A 22,638-nucleotide genomic window follows, 5' to 3' on the forward strand; every position below is an offset into this window, starting at 1 on the left:
CCTTTCCCTCCAGGTAAGACTCTGTTAGCACTGTCGCCATTGTATGCACTGTTACTGCTGTCGACACTGTTAGCTGCAAGCCGTCCGTTCAGCCCCCGCCATGTTGAGAGGCCATGTGAAGGCAATAGATATGTTCTGGACTTCAAATTTAACACCTTTTAAAGTAAGACTGTGTAACTTTAAATAAACAGCAGACGCTGTGGCAAAGTGTAAATTCAAATTGATGCTAAATGCTAAAGCCTTGTGTAACGGTAGAACAAGTGGAGAAGAATCCGTTTGCTAACATAAGCTAATGTTGCTACTGGTCATAACAGACCAGATTATGAATTTAACTTTTCATTTGTATGAGGACAAATGTGTTATTTCTTCTCTCAGAAGTTTTCCCAACACATGAACATTACATCACATCTCTCTGTGGGAAACAAAATGGTAGCTGATGATTTCTGGGATAAAAAGGTGTGTTTGACTATTTAAATTTAAAAGAAATGTTTTGGCCACAGGCGTATCATGATTCTTTTTTTGCCTTTTTAAAACCATACAGTGGTCACATTTACTTGCAAACTTTACTGTTATAGATAGATAGTGCAGTTATAGCGACATTTTCTGCCATTATGAGCAAAATGAAATTAGAAATCTGCAAAAGTCTCTTGGAAAATAGATCCTGTTAGTCAAATGTAGGGTGATTTTTTGTAGATGTGGGTACATTACTTCAAAACAAGAGTAGCGCATGAGCAGTTTATCTGTAGATTAGTCTGGCTCCTGGATTAGTAGTCTGGATTACTTCCACTTTAATGAATGAACAAATGTGCGGAGACAATTAAACACAATTATAGTGGACCCCAGCAAGAGGATTTCATGATATTGAAATGAACAAGGGTTAGTGACTATTTACATTCTCCTGTGAGAGAAAACACCTACCCTGCTTAATTCTGAACGAAGGCAACAATCACAACCTTGCAAAAAATACTATTTCACCTTCAGGGAGTCAGAAAGCAATGAATATAAACCCATACCCAAAAGACTAATTCACTTTTTGAGACGCAGGCATTTTAACTGCACACTGGAGGATGGAAAAACAAACCTTTCACAGCAACTTTCATTTGCCCTTCCATTTCTGTAACGGCAGAGATTAACGTCTGTCTTAAGTGACAGATGTGATGGATTGGGCATAGATGCAAATGTGTAGCTTGAAAATGCACCGGCCGCCTGTCAGGTTACTGAGGAGCAGATGGGTCAAATGTCTAATCAGACCGCAACTGAGTTAAGCCGCACTGACAGCAACTAGTGGCACTAATAAAGATGAAGTGAGGGTGGGCTTGTGTGTTACCGTGCCTTACTGTTTCTGCACTTTTTGGGTGGCAAAAGTCAATATGGAGAGACAAAGAAAATGGCAAAATGCTGCAGGGAGGGAGCGGTTTGAGGTCTGTGCAGTGTGGCTTTGATGCATAAATATTCTTGAAAGAAAGATAGGGAACAAAGAGGGCGGAAGAGAGTAGGGGAGCAAGAGAATAAATGCACATAATATGGTATAGATTAGGGCGCTTGAGATGGGGGAGGACGGAGATCTGCCCCTTGCTGAGATGTAAATGGGGGAGGGGTCTCCAAGTGGTCAGAAAAACCCCTCCTGCAGAGGTCCATTGTCTTCAACGCAGGGCTATGAATAGAAAGCTGATTACAGATTACAGAGCAGTCAGCATTTTGTATTCCGTTCCAATGGTGCCCCCCCCCCCCCCCTAAAGTGTTTCACGGTTTTTCAGTGAGCTGAAGTGAGTTTTTCTCTTGCCTTTTAGGGCAAATCTGCAGCCTGGAAGTGTCTTCCTCTCTTCTACAGCGAAACCTCCGTCGTCCGTCTCAAAATGACTCTATTATTAAAAGCTTTTAAATGGAGCAGTGTGTTGGCTGACGACCAAATCCAGTGCCTCGTTGCCAGGGAAACACATACCCTCAGCTCTCCTTTTTTTTTTCTCCTCGCTCGTCCCCCAGAGGCTCATATTTCAAAACTGTCAGCAATCTCATGCAGCTCACACTGCTGCCTTTCAGCTAAAAGCTTTTTGTACTGCCAGTGCAGCAGAGTGGAGGGGAAAGGAGAGCAGATGGGAGTGGTTAGAAGAGAGGGAGGGAAAATAAAGTCCTCCCCTCACCGTTGCCAAGGCAACTTGATGTCACGGTGACATCACGCACCACTAAAAGCTTTTAACCGGATTCCTCTCCCGCCTTAGGCCCCATTTTGAGTCCTCTTTCAGCTAGGCTAGGGGGAAGGGCACAGGCAGGACGGTGTGTGTGCCTGCATGCATGTATCACTCCCTCACTGCAGATCCAACACGGCTCTTAGCACAGTAAAAGGCTTTCAAATACAACCAACTAAAGATCCTGTTTCTGCAAACACAGCCGGCGCAGGCCAAGGGACACCATTTTGAAAAATGGCAACAGAGGACGGTTTCAGCTACCTAATGACGGGTCACAGTGACAAACACCGGCGGGCCCCGAACTGGACCGATGGGGAAATGAAAGCCCTCCTGTACGTGTGGGAGGAACACCACCACGAACTGAAAATGAGCAAGAGGAACGCCAAGGTTTACGAGAAGATGTCCCAGAGGTTTTACCAGCTGACCGGAGAGCAGCGCTTCAAAGAGGAGATCAAGATGAAAATCACCAACATGTCATTTCAATACAGGCAAGTGATCCAGATCCAAATGGCCCATCAGAGGTATGACAACAAACTCCAGCTGTTGCATGACTTTAAACATCTGTTTTTTGTTTTTTTTATCCAACAGGCGACTGAAAGCCGTAGTTTGTGAAAGTGGAGAGACGCCGGACTGGCCGTATTTCAAGGCCATCGAGAAGATCCTCTCCAAGCCGCTGGAGAACGGGCGTGTGAACTCTTTGGAGTTTCAGGCCTCCGGTGCAGGTCCCTCCACTTCCTCCCAGTCTACAGACAACCTGCTGCCCAAGTGCGAGGAGGGGGTGCTGGGATTCCTGCCAGAGTACACAGGCTCCTCAGATGAGATGGAGATAAAACAAGAGCTGGACTCTTTGAGCTCTGACAGTGAGACACACACGCAGGACTCCAGGTAACAGGAACTAGTATACTGTATATAAAGAAGGGAAAAACCAAAAGCAACAGTAAAACAAAATGGCAAAAGCTCAAGGTTAGCTTTCAGCCATATCTTGTCGTCTTCCTGAGCCGATGGAGTTGTCATAAGAGAGAAAGAGATTTATATGACATTATCATATGAGATAATGTCATATAATATAACGCCTTGATATGATGCTTTCACATGATAACAATGTGATTCACCATGTAACCACCTGTTATCACGTCACTGCGTTAACAAAATAGCTAAAACCATCTCCGTGACATCTTAATCGCTCCGTCTGCTGAGGAAAACCAAGTGGTGTGGCTAAAATAAGCAGAACTTGTGCGGGTAATTGTTTTGCAAAACTGCTGATTGCAAAACTGATTGTCAAGACTGAACTTGCTAACTCACAAGTAAACATGTCATTAGGCACAACTTTAGATGCACCTTAGAGAGCGGAGCAACGTAACTACAGCAAGAAGTGAAGTTGAGAAAAAGAGGAGTTTTCTCTTTAGGATGGGGCTTTAGGATTTTACATCAAGCAAACAACAACAACCATTGTAAAAAAACTTTAGAGAACATGAGGGGAGAACACATGATTTAGAAAACATTCAACATGATGTATTCCTCTTCTTTGCCCTGAACTGAATATAACTATTTACAAGGGCATGAATATGTGATTTAAACACAGCTTAACCGCAGCAAGTCATGAGTTCTCCAAGTGTAAAAACCTGAGATAGCAGTTACTGCTACTCTGCTAAGCTAGGCTAGTTACCTTTTTAGCAGGAGTAGTTTAGCTGTTTTTTTTATCCTCAATGACGTGATTTTGCTGCTGCCTTATTTACGTGGGATAACAAACTAAATTACTATGGTGTTAGTTTTTCCAAAATTGATATGTTTCAATTACAGGAAACAGCTAGGGGAGTAAATGTAGCTTCAACAACGGCTAGCTGTGTTAATCATCAGCTAGCTTTAACTGGATTTGGCTCTCTTGTAGTAACCTCTAATTTTACACACGGTTTTCTTTTGAACTTACACATACATGACATAACAAGGGGGGAACAGTAGGTACATTTGTCTGTAGCCAAGTCTGACTTAGAATGATTATCTTCAGCTAGCTTGAGCTTTAGGCTCTCTAGCTGACTAGATGACTGTTCGGTTTGGTGTTTAGCAATGTTTTAGCAGCTGATAGCTATGGTAAAACATTTACTTTGGGTCTGGTCTTAACTAAATTTGTACTTAGTTACTGTTGCTGCATTCTGGCATTTGTTTACATCGATGCCGATTTAATTAGTTTATTCTGTATTTTTCTTTACTTTTAAAGTACTTTTGGTACTCTGGTTGAACGATTTCTGGCTTTTGGAGAAAGCTGCTGATGTTAACAAACATGTTTTAGATCGAAGGACTAACAATGAGCTCTTTGCACCCAGAGGTGATCTCTTACCACGAGACACTGTGTGCTCTAAAAGGCCCATTCTCTGTTCTCCAGCTCCCACCCTACTTCAGCCAGGAAAAGACACGCCAACAAGCAGCTGTCCATGAAGAGGAAGAAACTGCGGGTGATGCAGGCCATGTTACAGCAACAGAAGAAGTCGAGCCGGGCCATAGAGGAGATGTGCCGGGAGGTCCGTCGAGCCATGCAACAACAGAACCTCCTGCAGGTGCAGTGTCTGCAGCTGCAGGAACGTATGATGAACCTTCTCGAGAAGATGATCCAGCCTCCCTCCGCCACGTCAGCATCATGGGGTCAGAGTGGGATTAAAGAGCCAGTGAAGCCATGAAGCGTTATGGCGGTCGGGGAGAGATCATGGTTTTGCCTCACTTATAGCCTTGTTGAAGCAAGGAAAAAAATAATATTTATTTTGGGTTTCAGTTCAACACAGAACATTTTTAAGGTTTATCATGTTGCATATTATCAGTGCAGAGTTACAAAAATATACTGTCGTCATTTCTGAAAGTGTCCTCAGCCTGCATATCATAAATGGAATGGCCCATGTTAATAACCATAGTGACATATGCTGGCATTTAAGCATCTAATGTATGTTAAGCCCCTATTTGGGCTTTTATTGTAGGGATAGCTGTATCAGATCTCCTGTTGTGATAATTGTCAAGTATACTATTAAAATCACTGTGGGAGCAACAGCGTTGCAAAAAAAATGATCTTGTTACTTTTTCACTGTGCCAGGATAATTACAAGTTAAATTACTTTGATGCCAAAACAGGACAATTTGTAGCATTATGAACCAGACGTTGAGGCAATAATGAAGGGATTTGAAATGTTGTGAGCAAATGCCAACATAACCGGCTGCAGCCCAGAGACATGTCTATTTTGTGAATCTTATTTAGCTGCAATAAATATAAATCGGACAATTTCTGAGTCCACTGACTCATTTTTCTATTTCATATCCAACATATTCAGATTGTGCGTCACTGTGACCACACAGACTGGCTCTCTGCCGGCACATTAATTGGACTGACTTAGGACAAACAAATGACAGTTTAATCGCGGACGGCATTGTGCTTTTAGGATTAGATAAAGGCCTATAGGCCAAACAGAGACGGAAACAGAAACACTTTTTTTCTGAGATTTCAATGCTAGAATAGGCAAAGATGTCCAGTTCGTATGATGCATTTCTGCTGAATAAAACAACACACAGTCTACCATTATGTACTGTCTTTCATTTTTTGCTGCAGAGTAATTATTGACATGCAAAATACACAGAAGGCATGGCCTGATAGAGCCAAAATGTTAAAGTCTCTGCCTTTCAGCCTATTTTAAGAGGATTTGGAGAAACTGGGGATTAAGTTAGTTTCCTCGCACACTACACCAACTCCATGAAAGTCGCTGCTTCATGAAAAAGGAAAATGCAATACAGTTTGTTCAAGATGTGAAGCAAATATTGCTACCTGTGATATTGCTGTTTCCAAAAACTATACATAGGAAATAAACAATTCCTTCATGACATGCATATGTGAATATGCAAATGTGAATATGCATGTCATGCGTATGTGAATATATCCTTCATGAATAGCATTAGGCCATTCATCAGTAATCACAATATTTTATCAAACCCTCCCTCTTGCAAATGTGTAGGCTGCTACACATGTGTAATAAAGCCATGTGACAGTGCAACCGTTGTCGCCCTTTGACCACAGAGGTATTGTTTACAGACAAGTGCTGCTGCTCCTGTGTGGAAGAGGCAGGGGCGGGAGAACCACATGCACAGTGATTGGGAGATACTGCAGTAACAGCAAAATCATATAGGTAAGACTAATAATATGTGTTTTTTTATATTTATATTGAGAACTTATGAACATTGAATGTTTGTGTGCATTTTAAAATTTAACGTGACATAATTCCGGGATGATAACAGAGCGTACACTTGGTCTAAATCACACTACTTCCATATTTAAGTGGCGCTGTTTAGTAAAAAAAAACAACTCAACGCATTTAAATGAGATTTATTTGCAAAATAAAGACTGTAAGCAGTCATCACTCTCAGCCAATAGCGTCACTCCAACCGTTTGAATATTGAATGAAACACACGTGGTGATTGGCCAGAAAGGGAGGTCACGTGTTCCAGAGACGTTACGCTGTCATGGTTACAATGAAAGACGCTTTGTGATCTCCGCCTCAAGCGAATGGAGGGCGGCGGTGCTCGCGCGCGTTGCCATATGGACTACTGAATCACGGCAGGGAAATAAAACAAATACATGGACGTTTAAAGTGAAAATGTAAACTTTTCGACGTTAAGCTGCGTTAAACCCGAAGCAGCGTTTGTGGATCTTTTCACTCCCGTAAAAAAGGTAATTAAAAAGTTAGTCCTCACGCAGCCTCATTGTGGCGATAGTTTCGGATTTGGGCGTTAAATACGAGCGTAACATCATGTTTTTATTATTATTATTAATACAAAATAAAAACAAATACACAAGGCTCCGTGTTTCCGGAGATCCAAATGTTTAACTTGTGCGGTCAGCAGAGTATTGGAACATTTACAAACAGTGGTTGACCGAAACCAAAGAGGCTGGTTCTCATTTAAATGTTGCTGGTGAGTAGAGAGCCAGCTGGCACTCTGTTTCGGGGGAGTGGGTGGAGGGGGGGGACACGAGGCAAGCTGTCTGTGCCTTATCTCTGACAGATAATTGCTTAAAAAAGATTGATATGTGTTTCATACTTTACTTTAGTATGAGTAAGAAAGAGCTAGAGCAACACCCTGCCCTTAATGTGTAAAGTGTTTTTGTATGTTTGATTTTTAACCAAATTGTCTCAACAAGAAGTGTTATTTAAGTGTAAATTTTAAATTTGAACTGCACATAGTTATTATACTGTGTAATCTAGAGAATGGATTAGCTACAATTTTGATGATTTTTTTGATAGTTGAAGTTAGTTTTTGCACAAAAATAAACCCAACGTAGCTCATTACAGCCTCTTTAAGGCAAAGAGTCTCTTTATGTTCTCTCAAATGCCTGTAAACTAAATATCTTTGTTGTTTAGACATGATATCCGGAAACTGTGATGGGTGTACATTTTTTACAATTTGACAAGACCAAACTCAATTCATTTCCAAGGAATTTGACAGATGAAGAGATAATGAAAATAAGTGTTGTAGCCCTAATATAATGCTTCAAATTAGTATTTCACCACATGTCTCTGTTGAGAGCAACTGACTTATTGTATGATCGCGTGTGATAATACTTCTGTTCTTTCTTTTTGTTTGTGGATATAATTTCATTTACGGCAAACAAACTGCTTTTAAAGTGTCTTCCTGTTTTTTCCCCACTTTGTTTTGAAGGATGACAACAACACATTAGTGTTGGCAAACCCGCAAGAGCTTCAGGTCCAACTCACTGGATCTCACAGCAAGCCTACGAGAAAGATGAGGATACAGGGACAGCCCGAGGGAGCTAGGAGGCGTCTGGATTTAAGCGCGGTCGGTGAGCTGAGGGGCGTGGAGGTCACCCGCGGTCGGGCCGGGTATGGCTTCACTATTTCGGGACAGAGGCCGTGCCTGTTGAGCGGCATCCTGGAGGGAAGCCCCGCTGACCTGGTGGGACTCAAACAGGGGGATCACATAATGGCCATCAATGGGAACGACGTGTCCGCCGCTCTGCATGAGACCGTGGTGCAGCTGATTGGCAGCTGCACGGGACCCTTGCAGTTGGTGGTGCTTGCTGCGAACCGAGTCATGGGGAACCCCATTCTCAATGACGCAAAGTTTGGGATCGGCCCGAAAAGGGGTGTTTTCCAAAAGGTAGGTGTTCTCCGCACCATCTCGCACGATTCAAGCAACTCCTCCTTTAACTCGAGTTGTGCCAGCGGCGCCAAACAGAGGCCGGTGTCCGAGCCCGATATGTCGCAATGGTCACAGTGGGGTGGGCAACAGTGGAACTCTCTAGCTGAGCAGCAAAAGGAGGGAACTCCCAGAGCGGGGGACACAGACTCGGTGTTTACGGACACAGAAGAAGCTAACCCAGACTGGAGTATGTTGAACATGACCTTGGTGGTGGGCTACCTGAGCTCCACAGAGCTGATTTTAAACACCACCGAATCGGAGGAGGACTGTTTAAAAGCCATTCGGGAGCGGATACGGTTGCTGGGAACGGAGCAGAACACCCATACTCTGGTGATGATGAAGATCATGTTTGACTGCATCCGACTCTGTGACGACGCCGGAGCTGTTTTGGCGGCGTTGCCCGCCGAGAACCTGGTTTTAGGGGCCGTGTGTGCCGAAGACCCCCGTTTTTTATGCCTGGTCACTACAGCGCATATAATCAATGGCCGTGTGCCCGAGGATGGTCCTCTGCGGGCCTCCTGCCACGTGTTCTTCATCGACCCAGAGCTGGGAAATCATGACGACCATATAGGCATTGCCGGACGCTTTGGCTTTGACTGCACTCCCGATCCAGATGCCTTGGGCTGCCTGGAATTCCCTCAGACTCCGCCAGATGTTCTTCACTTCGTCACAGTGCTGTACAGTGACATGGGGGAGGCCGTGGAGAGGCTTCGAGTCAAACTGGACATGGAGACTCAGCAGCAGGCCAAGGAGATCGGCAGTGCCGGCAAACAAGGCAGCGCCAGCAGCAATGGGGACAGTGGGATTGGGAATGCGTCGCCCCCCGAGGAGAGAGCGGACAGGGATTTCCCTTCTGCCATCCGAAACCACCCTGGAGCCCACCTCCCCAGCTGTCCATGGGATTATCCCCGGGCTGAAGACCTCACCCCAATAAACCTCTCCAAGAACGGGCCAAAACTGAATCTGGAGAACAGTGCCGCCACACATTCCCTTTCAGAGTCCCTACCTGGCCCCGATTCTCTTCATAGCTTTTATGGAGGTCCTCCACCCAGGCTCGAGTTCCAGTTCAAGCCCCCACCACCTCCCCTGCCTCTGAGCAAAAAAACAAACTTCTTTGGAGACCCTCTCAGAGGGAGCCAAAGGTGGTTCTCAAAGCCAAAGTGGTCTAAAGCCCTCAGCGGTAACCCTGAGCCTCCGGTGACCAGCAGCTGGTCCTCCAGCCTCGGCCTGAGCACCGGCACAAGTAACCTGCCGCCCCCCATGAACCAGATCCCCTCAGACAGGTACTGCTCAGCAGAGGTCATGATGCTCCCTCCCAGACAGGAATGGACCACAAGGTTTATTGAGCAGAGAGAGAAACAGCGGAAAGATGACGGTATCAAAAATGTAAGTAAGACAAAAAAAATTACGTTTTAAAACTGAAGTCTGCAATTTGTGGGTCTTTTCTTTTCTTTTTTAGAAGCCTGAAGAGGAAAATTTCAAATTCATTCATATTTTGATTATAGAGAAGGTAAAACATTTTACCCATGGCTATTTACCTTTAATCAAAACTTGATTTGTGTGTACTTTTTCTAGATATCATAGGATTCCGAGTACTTGTTTCTGCTCTGATACACTGTATCTTTGCATATATTGTTTTTTCTGCCACGTGTTAATGAGAAATCCTTACACGGTGATATTTTAGAGTTCCACTGGAAGCTCAGTCACACCAAGACATCTGTTTCTGCACTTCATTCATGTTTAACACAGCGACACAGGAAGTATTAAATGGTCAGACGGAGTTGACTTTCCAGACACTGAGGGGGTGTTAGTGAGTTTTTTGGTGGCACCTATACAAAGAAATACAATACACCTTTTTTTCAGCAGTCAATTGGTGCTGAGTGTGAATGGAACTCAAGAAAACACCTGTTTTAAGTCAATGATGTCATTGTCATAAACATGCGGAGAGAAGGATTTTTCTTTTTATGTAACTGTTCTTTCTGCCCACAAGATGGCCCTGTGTATCCATATAGTTCCGGAAATGAGGCTCCCTGAGGAAATCCATCATGCGTATCTCAGAGTTTATTCAACTCTCTCAGCCAAGGGGATAAAAGCAATTAGTCATTAGACATGTATGCAAACATGCCGGTAGCAAAAAAAAAAATCAAAATTCAGGTCAATATTTGCCCAGTTAACCTACAGTGATCTCTTAGTTTTGCTACTCCGTGACATATTTACTCCAGTTTCTTTTAAATTCCTCTTCTGTGTTACTCAACTTGCAGGTGATCATTTCCTTTTCTTTAATCTCTTCAGCTGTTCGTTTCCAGATGTTGATTTAACGTCCAGCCAATTCCGTGACATTTGTTTTGATTTGGCCATGCGTGTTATTGTAAACAGATATTTATCTCTTTCCCGTTCTGTTATCTTCTTCTCTTTTATGCCATTTATTGGCGTTTTCTGCCTTATTCAAGCAAAGCCTTTTAGCTGTGTCTATAAATCAGAAGCAGATTGTGTCCTGCATCAGTTCTGAAAGGAGACGATCTTCCACAGGAAGCCGGGCAAATTACAGGGTAGAGCCCGCATGTCATGCAGCGGTAATTATCTGCAATTCTTAAACTCTCCTTCAGACATTAGACTCCGCCTCTCCAATCATAAGAAGAGGGGCTGTTGGCGAAACTGCTTTATCTTCTCTAAAGTGACGATAGGCAGAAAACCATGGCGGTTCTGTCTGATCTCTAATGGTAGTTATGGTCGACTGTGAAATTAGTGCTGTATGGTTACTTTTGAAACAGGGTTGTAGTAGTTCAGCTCATAAATGACATTCTATGTAAATGCAGAAGCTCTGTAGGAAATCAGAGATTGTAATTCATCCAGACCAGTACTGACAATACAATGGAATTTAATGAAATTGATTTTAATTGAATTTTCTTTTATTCATAATGAAGTCCAAGGATAAGTGTGTTGAATATACTCTGCATTGTTGGTCTTTGCTTCTCACAGGGCTCCAGGTTTTGGGGTCTGGGTGTTGCACGTGCCTCCAAACGTCGCTCCTCCAAACGAATGAGCTTGGCACGATCACTGGACGACCTCGAGGTAGGCAACACGTTTTATTTCTTTTTCATTTCTTTTCCTCGAGGTTTATCTTCTGCATTTGTTTTCATTTTATTTGAATCGGAACATTCAAATATTCAAAGCTTTGCATGTGATTCATTTTGCCATTGTTTGTCTTCCACAAAAGCTGGAAAACCCTCAGCGGTTTTTCAAGTGGTCTGCTCCATTAATGTGGACATTCAGTTGAAACCCCCCTCCTCCTCTTTCTCATGCTGCTCCACTTTCAGCTCTTTTTCAACCTTTCATTTCCGTCGCCTTGAACTGCTAAACTTGTGGCACGGGGCGGCTCACAAAGTGGTCTTTGTGTGTTCACCAGAGGCGCGGCCCTGTTTGTTTGGCCTTCGCTAATGAGCACTGCTGCGCGACCGAATATGTCGTGCTCACATTTTCTCATGTTAATGTCGCTGAGGAACTCTCTCGCTCGCATGCGGGCATTACTCATCATGCACACTGATTCATACTCACACAAATAAAAATAAAAAAACACACACACACACACACGCCGGGGCCATCCTACATGTCATGGCTGCTCTAAAAAGCACATGAAAAACAAACCAAATGCTGTATTGTACATAGCAGTCACACCCGAGGACCACACATTGTACTCAAGAGAGTACACTTTTCTACCTTCCACTTCTTATGTGGAACTATTTTTCCCTGAACAAAATAGCATCGGCTGGACCGAAAGCAGGTTGCTTTCACACTTTGTAGTAATTGTGTTGAGTTCTTCGTTACGCAATGTGTTGTGCACCCTGTAAAAACCTTAGACTTCACACACCTACTCTATCAGGAGCTGCTATGACACCAACGGGGAGAAACAGAGTCTATTGTGTTTGTCTAGTATCAGTCATGTCAAAAAAAAAAAAAAAAAAAGACTGGCCTCTCGCATGCAAGCATTATGGGTAACGTGACGTTATCGAGCGCCGACATGTTGGCTGCTGAATGAAGACAGCTGAGTTTGGCTAATGCTCCTTGGTGTAGGTCTATCGCCATGTTTCTTTTGATGACAAACAGAAGAATGTTAATGTTTTATTGTCTGAAAAAGCCACTTTTTTAAAAACCTGAATAGGAAATCCATTTCCATTGTAACAGTTGAACACAGTCCCTGCTGTGCAAACAGAGTTGTCTGCTGTTTGTTTTGCACAGAGCCGTATCGACTTGGGAGTTGTTGGAGGGAAGAGAGGTAGACGTTCAATTTCCCCACAAGACAAACAGCTTGGATAAGGGTCCCTGCAGTTTGATTCTCAAAGAACCATAACCAATATGTCCTCATCTGGACGCGCTTCTGTTGAAAGTGCGTACTGGTGGACATCATGTAACTAACTATGTCTGACTATCTGATATCTGGAGATAAAAATCACTCTACTTCCTGTGAGATAACATCCAAGAAAGTAAGAGAATCTGTTGTCGTGGTGCATCCGGCTCAATAAGTGTTCAGACGGCATCTAATCATCAACAACAGTCTTTTCACCCCCGTTTTCAGTCACGGTAGGCCGAATAACACCACAGGGGATGTTTTACGGTCTTCAAAGGCGATTTAGATCCTCACACTTGCCCCCGGGGCTCTTGTTTCAAGGGCCGAGCTTCAACCTGGGTTCACGGTCAAGAGATCTGACGGTGGCAAACCAAAAGCACTCCAACGGCATTACCAAGTGTGTCGTTACAAAGACTTACACACGCAGGAGTTGCTGGTTTTACTTGGGCAACAGATTTAGACGAACTTCTCTCTGAAGAGCTTTTGCATCAGACAGGAGAGACGGCTGAGCTGTTGACCTCATGTGACTCCTAGCAATGTGAGTACAAACTCGAGGGGTTGAAGTGGGCTCTTTATGGTCTCTCTAACTTGTGTATTGTTGGGGAGGATTTTCTGAGGGACTGTCCTCATGGCACAGAGGTTTTTTGATGTGTGTGATGCATGCTGGGCTTTCGTAGTCTGATCCACTTATGTTGGGGCATGTTTAAGAATGTGCTGCTTCGACCCGCTACATCCCAACACAGCCAACATGAGTCAATGTCTTCCTCTTGCATGTGAACACATCCGTTAATGCGAGTTCGTCAAAGCACGTTGCTTTTATTCAGGCATACTCTAGGTGCCTGCTGGGAAGAAAAAATAAATTTGGGGCACCTCTTCCTGCTCCGTGAGTGTGAAGTTTCTCCTCTACTCTTAGGTGTGAAGACATTAGCGGCTCTTGTTTGCACGCCTGTGGGTAATGGATCTATCTTGTGGGCGTAGCAGGAACCAAGAGAAGGCATGAAGACAGAGAGGGAAAGAGGAGGGAGGAAAAGAGAGAGAGAGGGAGAGAGAGAGAGAGAGAGAGAGGGAGAGAGGGAGGGAGCCGGCCGGCAGCATAGGAAGAGAGAGAGGGAGCTTCTGAACTCCCAGTAGCTGTCAGGATTTTTTCGGCTCTCCTGCGCACGCTCTCTCCTCCCCGTTGAAGCGCTCTGTCTCTCTCTCTGCACCCGCAAACACCGTCCTCACACACACACACACACACACACACACACACACACACACACACACACACACACACACGCGCCGCCGGAGCCCCAGCGGATGGACCGGTTTACACGCAGCAGGCGTGCGGAGCAGCGCTGAGGGGACGAGCCAGCGGAACGCGCGCGCCCAGCGGCATACATGGAGCAAACTTTGACCCTCGGCTCTGTAAGTCTTTGCCAGGAAATCCACTGAGTCTTCATTATTATTATTATTATTATTATTTTTTTGTCTGTCTCCGCTTCTTCTGCTCTTGTTGTCTTTACCGGTGCCATCCCCATCCCCCCCCCCCCCCCGTTTGCGTCTCCGTCTTTGGGCTCTTTGTAGCTCCTGTTGTAGACCCCTTTTTTTGAGCGGCGTACAGTGGTTAGCTTGTGCGGTCTGTCAGAGGAATGTTTTCACCAGAGCCAGCTGAACTCTCATGTGCTGCATGACACACACACACACACACACACACACACACACACACACACACACACACACACACACACACACACACACACACACACACACACTGCGCGGCTCAATACAGCAAAAAAATGTGGTCTAGCGTCTATATCTGGACGCGCGCTGACTTTAAATTAGAACGCCGCACTAAAAAGGTGTTTTTTGTGAAGTGACCCGAGATTGTACTTGCAAACTGCACACCAAGGGATGAAGTGGGCTCTGAGAAGTGACTCGTTTTGCCATCACTCGGTGGCGTTAGGGAGAAGTTCGATCCAGTGCGTGAGGGAGATCAGTGGTCAAGTGGAACTAAATTCTTTTGCATTGTGTTTTTTTTTTGGTCGGATCGCGTAACAGCCGCAGTTTAGTTTGAACTTGAAATGGTTGCCTGTGGTGTTTGCCTTGCCTCTCTCTGCCCCTGTGCAGGCATGTCCCCGCTCTGATTCAGCAGCCCTCTTAATCACTCATCTCCAACAGACGGTTTGGTCTTCTGGTGCTGCATGACTACTGCACGATCCTCGGTTTGCTCATATGTTTCAACCAAACAGCCGTGCAGTGTGTCCAAGCCAACCCACCCCTATGTTCCTCCATAAGTTGAATCATCATTATTATTAATATTCTAGTAAGCTGCTAAATTTAAATGCCGTACTTCATTGTATGAATTGTTTTCGTTGATGTGGGTGTCATGATTTGAGAAGATGAGCAGGAATCTGTGCGTTCCTGCAGGATTAGCTGTAGAGAGGCATGGAGAACACGACACACTTTTATCTGGCTGACATCACACGGCCGGCTCTGGAGTGTGGGTGGACAGTTGCGCTCAGGAAACGTGTCTTCGGGCTACCATTATAGAATGCAAAGACCAAACAGCCCGTCTCTTTCCTCTAAATGTTGATGATTCCTTCTCGTCCTCTCTTCTCCCGCAAGAGTTTTTTTTTTATTGTAATTAAGTCTCTCTCCAAACCCACCGACTGGGGGAAAAAACAGTATATTAACACAACAAAACTTAGAATGGAAGTTATTTAACTGTCCAGCTGCTCGGTGTATGAATATGCAAACAGCCAATAACCAGATGTGGCTGTGGTTGCTGAGTTTGCCGTTTTGACCAAAAACCGTGAACCACGGAAAAATACCCGGCCGCCTCGCCACCTCAGGACGGAGATGCTATGACATCATCTTTCGACATTCAGGATTACGATGTATACACAGCATTTCGTCATCCCGTGCTGATTGCCTATAGGAAGAAAAAAAAAAAAAAAGAGTGTCCGAACCGGGACGGGCGAATGTGATACGCAACCTCTGGGGGTGATTCACTGTTTACCTTCCTCAATCATACTATTATTATTTCTCTGCCGCACTGAAGGGGAATCTGCTGCCAAGGGTGTGGAGGTTGCTCAACGAGGAACGGCTTCAGAAGTGCCAAAGTCTTGTATCACCTCCCTGGAAACAGTTTGGACATGTCTGGGAAGCGGCGGGCCGCTCGTCGTGATCGACTCTCTGCCTCACACCTGTAGCTCAGGCGTCTCCAGGGCGATTCAAGTCTTTGTAGACGTTGAGCAAGACGGCTTGTCTTGTTTGAACTGGAGAGGATTGCGCCGAGGCTCGGAGAGTGAATGTAGTTGGTGTGTTTTTGGCCTCGTGTTGGTGCAGGTTACCGCAGAATATGATATATCCGTTTATGTAGCTTGGTTATTGCATGACCTCACTGCTTTGGGTGGAGTAAACTGATCCGCATAGTTCATGTGTTGACCTTCCCCGTGTGTCCTGGTATTTCTAAAGGCAGTAGATAAAAAAAAAAATAGAAAGGTTGCCTTGAAATACAAATCATGCATGCCAGTGTTATATTAGGAAATATTTGTTTAAGCGAAAAGGTGACCAGCACATGCTGCACATATGGTAAGAGTTTTTAAGGAAAGATGCAGATGCTGTATGCATTGTGTGAAGAGAAATTGTCACTATTTTTTGCATGTTTTGCCACCGTGAGCATTAACAGGCACTTGTCGCCGTGCCAAATACCCATAGAGACAAAATGCCATCATATAGCGCTCAGCCTAGAGGGATAAACTCTTTTCCAGTCCCCCTCAACCGGCTCAGGTTCCCTGCATGACCAAAAGGATTACCAGTGGGGTGTAAGGTCAGCGGGACTTACACAGGAAGTGAACAATCATGGCAGTCCTTTGCCATCGGCAACATTATAGCCTGGTGCACTTCCAGGAGGCAGATATTCATTTAAATCAATGGCCTTGTCGGCACACAACCGATGTACCCAAGCGGCCAGACTTTTTTACAAAACACCGTGTATCGGGCTTTCGTGTAAGTTGCTTTGGTGTAAAAACCTCACAGGACTAATTACAAGTGTCGGGTTTCAGGATGGAAAGTCCATTTCTGGGGGGTTTTATGGAGGAGAAAGAGAGCAGCGATAGGGTGTGGTGGTATCTCGTGTGGTTTACCCACCCCGAGCCCTCCAGGCTCATGAGAGCGCAGCCCTTTCTCTATGATGGTAAATGGAGATGGGAGGGGTCGTGGTCACCGGTTCCACTGGTTTCCCTCTCTGACGTTTTTCTATTTTTGTTTAGCTGTGCCTTGTAAATCGAACATATTGTATTTGTTACCAGCGGTCCCTCCGACCTAGCATTCCTCTTTTGCTACTCCGACGATAACACCGTGTCTTCGGCGCATGCTTTCAGGCTTCTTGAAGCCATGGGCAGCGGGACCGGTGACGCGAGCTGTACAGGTTCAGGCAGAGTTTACGACATCAGAATTTACATTGTCGTCAGGAGTTGGGAAAGACACATTCTGATATCGGCTTGCACTTTGCGAGAAGTAGAGCGGCCGAGGGGGGAAAAAGGTAAACATCTCCATCCAGAGGAATGCTAGTACTCCCTGTCAGCAACAAGTGGTGAACACACACACACACACACACACACACACACACACACACACACACACACACACACACACACACACACACCGGCAGCGCTGAACAAATCATAGTAATGCCACTTTAATCCAGACAGGAGCAGAGCCGTACCCATCTGCCGTGGCTAACCGGTTAAAGTTGGGGAACAGGCAGTAGATTTAGCACTGATGAGGGGGATTAAGAGATGAAACGCATTGTGGCGGTGGCCTCTGTTTGCATGCAAATCGCTTGTGTCTTTCAAAGGCATTGAGAACGACCCGTTTGTTGGTTGAGGGGATTACATTTAAAAGTCTGGAGTGTTTGTGGCCCGGGGCCCGAGGGCCAGACATGTATCCACACAGCATCATTGTCAGGTTTGAGTCCAGATCTTTGTATTTGATTTCTAGAAACCCTTCTTTTACTAGATTTGTTTTTTTTTTAAAATTAAAATCAGAAACAACTTAAGTGTTAGCTTCCCACTCTCGTCAGCTCCTGGAATATGGTCACATCTGTTCGCAGAGATAGCATGACAAGAGTTTACACCTGGATTTGTGCACTGTGGGAAAACAAATCTTAAGGTTTGAATGTAAATCTGAGCCTTACTTTTTTTTTTTTTTACAAGTTTGCCAATAAAATGCCCAAATCACATGTCTTCTACTGTCCCCTTGTTTTCAGTAAAAATCAAATTAAGTTATTTCCCAGTATATGTGACAATAAATTAGATCATAACTTAAGTGAAGTTAAATTACACCGCTGGCATAATTTCAGAGGCTCTTGTGTCACAAATAGGATTTCCCAACGGAGCGTGACCGTGAGTCATATGCTGTTGTCTGAAGGGACTCAAAATCACTGCCCTTGATCTATGGGCATAATACACATAGGAAATCTAAAGGGACGCTAATTACGCTCGTGTTGTTTACCATTCCTGACCGCCTTGTATCGCACAAGCATGCTGACCTCATCAGATCCTTGCTAATGTGATTGTGTGACAGATTTGCTGTGACAAACAAGATTTCCCCCACAGTAAGAACACCGGATCCTCCTTAACCTCCGAAAATCAAACACCCGGTTGTCTGACTGCGCTATCTCCGCTCAGATACTGTCAGTGGGGGGGGGGGTGTTTCATGATTCTCTAAATCGGTCTCTCTCTCTCTCTCCCCCACACACTCCTTGCTTGGTTGGGAATAAAATGTCTCCTCCGTCTTATCAGTCACCGCACCCTCGCCCCTTTCTGCCTCGAAAAGGAAGTTGCCGCCAATGCGAGGCGCTCTCTTGATGTTATTGTCAGGGAATAGTTTGTCGTCTGCCGCAGATAGCAGGCCGAGATTATCTTCCCGTCTGCGCTGCAGATCGCCTGGTGGAGAACTTGACATTCAATTAGTTAGGTCTTGTGACGAGCGGCGCTCGGTGTCGCAGTAAAGCCCGTCCAGAAAGGTTTTTAACGAATTGATTAAAAGTCAAGTGGAGGCTCGGAGCTCGCGTGGAAACTATTCCCTTTGTGGCAGCACACTCTTCGGTGAGCGACCCTTGGTTTGAAGAGTTCCAGCATGCTTTGCTCTTCATCATGTGTGCGTAGATGTGCTCGCCTGGCTGCAGTGGACGCTCTGCCTCAGGGAGGTCAAAGGGCAAAAGTGCAGGGCTGAAGTAGACTGTTCGACCCAGTGTGTTTGAAGCATACGGAGGCCTTTTCCCATCAATCCTTCTCTTTAAGGTTAAGTTGTCATTTGTGATCATCAACACAACCATGCACATATGACAAACGTCATCCAAAGTGACAGACCACGTGAAAATCCAACGAAACGGGACAAATCTGAAAACCTCGCCGTTAATAAACACCGTATCTCCATTATTGACGGCAAAATTAGGACGAAGGAATGCTATCTCATGTGCCTCCGAATGAGCCACCAATGCTTTAAGAATAATAGTTCGTCCTACAACACAGTCGGCGTGCTGATTGTAGAGATTTGCCAGAAATGTGGAGGCGCAGTGCTGCAGCGGAGGCAAGGAGTGATGCCAGAATTGGTTGTTTTGCCGGTACATCAGATAAAATTGCTTGAGGAAAAAAACACCAATAGACATTGTTAAAGTTGGCGGAGCGGGACCGGCGCTCTGTGACAGCGTCTAACGAAGCTCCGAGTTCAACTGGTGGGCGAGCAAACTTTTTATTTTGATTCGGCAAAATTCATCTGGTTTCCATTTAAACTGACTAAAGAGAGAGTGCCCCCGACTGGAAACAGAAGGGGGGGGGGCACTGTGGTTTGGACATGGTCAGCGTGTGTGTGTGTGTGTGTGTGTGTGTGTGTGTGTGTGTGAGGGGAACAAAAGGGGGGAGGTTAATTCATCTGATTCCTTCATGCCACTGTGGCAGAGGAGGCTGTATGTATTGTCGGGCGCGTTGCCATGGCAACAGCTGTGGAGTAAGGAGATCGTTCTTTCCTCCTTCTCCCCCCCTCTTCCTCCTCCTCTTCTCTCTTTCTGTCCAGTACCATATGTCAGATTTCTTCCTCTCCCTCCCTCCCTCCCTCTCTTCCTCTCTCTCGCTCTCTGACTTGTACAGACATGGTTTGCGGAGTTTTTGGGTGGGGAATGTTCAGGTATGCGTTCTCACACACACACACACACACACATACACACACACACACACACACACACACACACACACACACACACACACACACACACACACATAATCTGTCTGTGTGCTGCTGGTGTAGCAGACTGTGGAACAATGAGTCTCAAGAAGAGACTTTCCTTCAAGAGGACTTGGAACTTTAACACTGTAAGTAAACTGTGGTTTGCCCGGCGAGCCTCCTCTTCCTCCTCCGTACGAAGAGACTCCTTTTGTTCAGTCAGCTGCTTTTCTCATTAAGCTCCCTCGTTGTTGCTCGCCTCTCTCCACCACTCAGAACAGCTGTCTGAAGCGGTGGGGACTTGCGGTTGTTTGTTTGCGGGATGCTAGAATCAGCCTTGACTTGTGTAAAAGTTTAGAAGAGGCTTTTTTTTTTAAATCTGACTGAAGTGTTGGAGCAGGGTACATCGCAACCCAGGTTTTGAGGGAAGGAACATGCCGAAACAAGCCCAAAAGGTAATAGAAATCACTTTTTAAAAGATCAGAAATAGTGTTAATAGGGGTCATTTGTGTAAATGTGTCCTATCCTTCATTTGACACCGGTGAAAGTGTGCTTGTGTCGCGGGTGGCTCACTTCAGAGATCACACACAAATCTGTCTTGGTGGGATCATCTACGTTCCTTCAGCATGTGGTGTCCCGGGATGCCAGACTGTGTGGCGTGGGGGCCGTACCTCACTAAAGCTGGGAGAGTATTTTCCAACCGGAGAGCCAGATCCTGCTCCGTTTGGAGTCGGGGTGCTCGCCGTGACTTGAATTTTTGTCCATTTGGTTGATAACAACCTAACGTGGACCGCTTTCAGAGGGGACTCCAGCTGTGAAATGGGATCTCTGCAGTTCAGCCGCCTATGATCAGGATCAAAGCTGAGTCTGTCTCACCGCAGAGCCACCCATGGTGGACCAGCTCGTCACCAGAGGCGTCAACAGAGGAAGGTGGACGAGAGGTGACGGTGTGCCTCATTGCAGGGGACTCGTGGGCAAAGGAAGTAATAACGAGTGGTGTGTGTGTGTGTGTGTGTGTGTGTGTGTGTGTGTGTGTGTGTGTGTGTGTGTGTGTGTGTGGTCTCACCGCTGCAGCCTCCTACACACAAACACACAAACACCAGCCACTGTTTGTTTGCCAGCCCGACCTGGTCGACTTATATAACTGTGCTGCTTGATCATTATGTCCTTGATTAAGTACTTGCTGATCCAACAGCAATTTTGACAATGTGTTTATCATTTAGGTTGTTTATCAAGCAAAACAGACAAATATTTCTTGTTTCCAGATTTTTCTATAATTGTTTTCTATAATTAGAAACTGAATGTTTTTTGACCATTGTGCTCAGGGAACTTGTAACATGCATTCTGTCATTTTATTGTTTATCTATTATTTGAAATCATGAACAAATGAATCAACAATTTAAATAATTATTAGAGAATGAGAGTAGATTTTGAAGTAAATCTAAAACAATTATGTGTAATCTAATATACTGTGTGGTATTTCTATATCACGATAACTGTAAATTCAACCAACAAAACAAACCACACACGTTAAAAACAAACGAATCAAAACAATAACACTAAAATCTATTCAAAATGCAATACGGCTTTAAGAGAACAATAACTTCAAGTGTTACAAGTTTTTAGATGAACAATGAATGATTACTCAGCGTAATATAAAGATAGTATACCAATAGAAAAAAAAGGTTTTCCTGCATTATGTGATTGACAGACATTTGGTTTTGGATACCTCCTCCTGCACTTTCTCCATGTCTGCCCAAATCGTGTTACCGTTTAAGGCATTTGGATTCGCGACGTCACACGAAAATCCCCAGATCACGCCAGCATCGCCACAGCGGTGGAACCGGAAATCTTTACCAGTGGACACATTTTTAGCGTTGCACGGTATGACAACCCTATGTCACAGGCTGCTTAGAGGAATCTGCAACATTTCCGTTAATTTAGCCGCCCCAGCCTGAATACCAATTTATACATATTTGTCATCAACATATTTCTCCTCTGACACGAGCATGCTTTAAACAATGAGATGTTGCATAAACCCTGTGTCTCAAGAGGCCATTCATGATGATTTAACTCTCCCACTCATATTACATGTCTGTGAATAAGACGAAGCAGACATCTATCATATTTGTCACCATAGAAGTCAAATCTTTCCAAAGAATGAAGAGCAGGAAATACACCAAATCATAATATTTTGTTCAAAACCAAAGTTTAGGTCACGTTGTGTGATGTCTGTCTGGTTCTTTTAAAATGAACCGCTCAATCTATGTACTTAATGTTTGAGGTTCTGCTGTTTTTAGACCCAAAAGGGACAGACAGGTGGAGTCGGTGTTCTCTCTGTTCTGTTTGGGCTTCATGTTGGTCGTCCATGATTACTGTACACATGCTAGCCACCACAGGGGGGGGGGGGCTTTTGGGTGTTGACTGTAGCGGGGTTGGACTCAGCAGCAGCAGAGTTGTAAAGAGGCTGTGACAGACAATTAGTGGTTTAGTGGTCTGTGTCTGATAGAGCTTTAACATGTGGTCGCTCCTAAAAATGGAATGGAGCGTCACGTCGGGGCACATGACCGCGGTCACGTTCCCCGGCCTTCAGACGACCGGTAGCATCAACAAAAGAACTACAGAGAATGGGCCGCTCCACAATGTGTCCGAGCTTGTTCTTCTGGCGGATTGATCGAGCTGAAAACAAACCAATCAAATTCACAGCCAACTC

General features: G+C 44.9%; 2 protein-coding genes across 2 annotated transcripts in view; both read left to right on the forward strand.

Annotated features, from left to right (window-relative positions):
- Window positions 1–2,256: 2,256 nt before the first annotated feature.
- On the forward strand, window positions 2,257–5,722 carry msantd1 (Myb/SANT-like DNA-binding domain containing 1). The gene is made up of 3 exons (XM_068713860.1): window positions 2,257–2,674; window positions 2,775–3,071; window positions 4,567–5,722. Exons 1-3 carry the CDS (start codon window positions 2,421–2,423, stop codon window positions 4,856–4,858), a joined length of 843 nt encoding a protein of 280 aa, XP_068569961.1. The 5' UTR covers window positions 2,257–2,420; the 3' UTR covers window positions 4,859–5,722.
- A 1,069-nt stretch (window positions 5,723–6,791) lies between these two features.
- Window positions 6,792–22,638, forward strand: part of LOC137874534 (regulator of G-protein signaling 12-like) — a 32,711-nt gene continuing 16,864 nt past the window's right edge. Inside the window, exons 1-3 of the mRNA XM_068713267.1 lie at window positions 6,792–6,884; window positions 7,871–9,757; window positions 11,351–11,443. Coding sequence (XP_068569368.1) covers window positions 7,955–9,757; window positions 11,351–11,443 — 1,896 coding nt within the window. The 5' untranslated portion in view covers window positions 6,792–6,884; window positions 7,871–7,954. The remainder of the gene's footprint in view (window positions 6,885–7,870; window positions 9,758–11,350; window positions 11,444–22,638) is intronic.

This window comes from Cebidichthys violaceus, unplaced genomic scaffold (genome assembly GCF_023349555.1).
Source record: "Cebidichthys violaceus isolate CVI_PGR_0920_01 unplaced genomic scaffold, fCebVio1.0.p SCAF_19, whole genome shotgun sequence".
Lineage (NCBI taxonomy): Eukaryota > Metazoa > Chordata > Actinopteri > Perciformes > Stichaeidae > Cebidichthys > Cebidichthys violaceus.

Excerpts from the sequence above, each read along its gene's own strand:
- msantd1 (XM_068713860.1), top strand. The coding sequence starts at position 2,421 with ATGGCAACAGAGGACGGTTTCAGCTACCTAATGACGGGTCACAGTGAC. Across the intron at positions 2,675-2,774 it reads AACATGTCATTTCAATACAG|GCGACTGAAAGCCGTAGTTT; the intron begins GCAAGTGATCCA and ends TTTATCCAACAG. Across the intron at positions 3,072-4,566 it reads ACACACACGCAGGACTCCAG|CTCCCACCCTACTTCAGCCA; the intron begins GTAACAGGAACT and ends TCTGTTCTCCAG.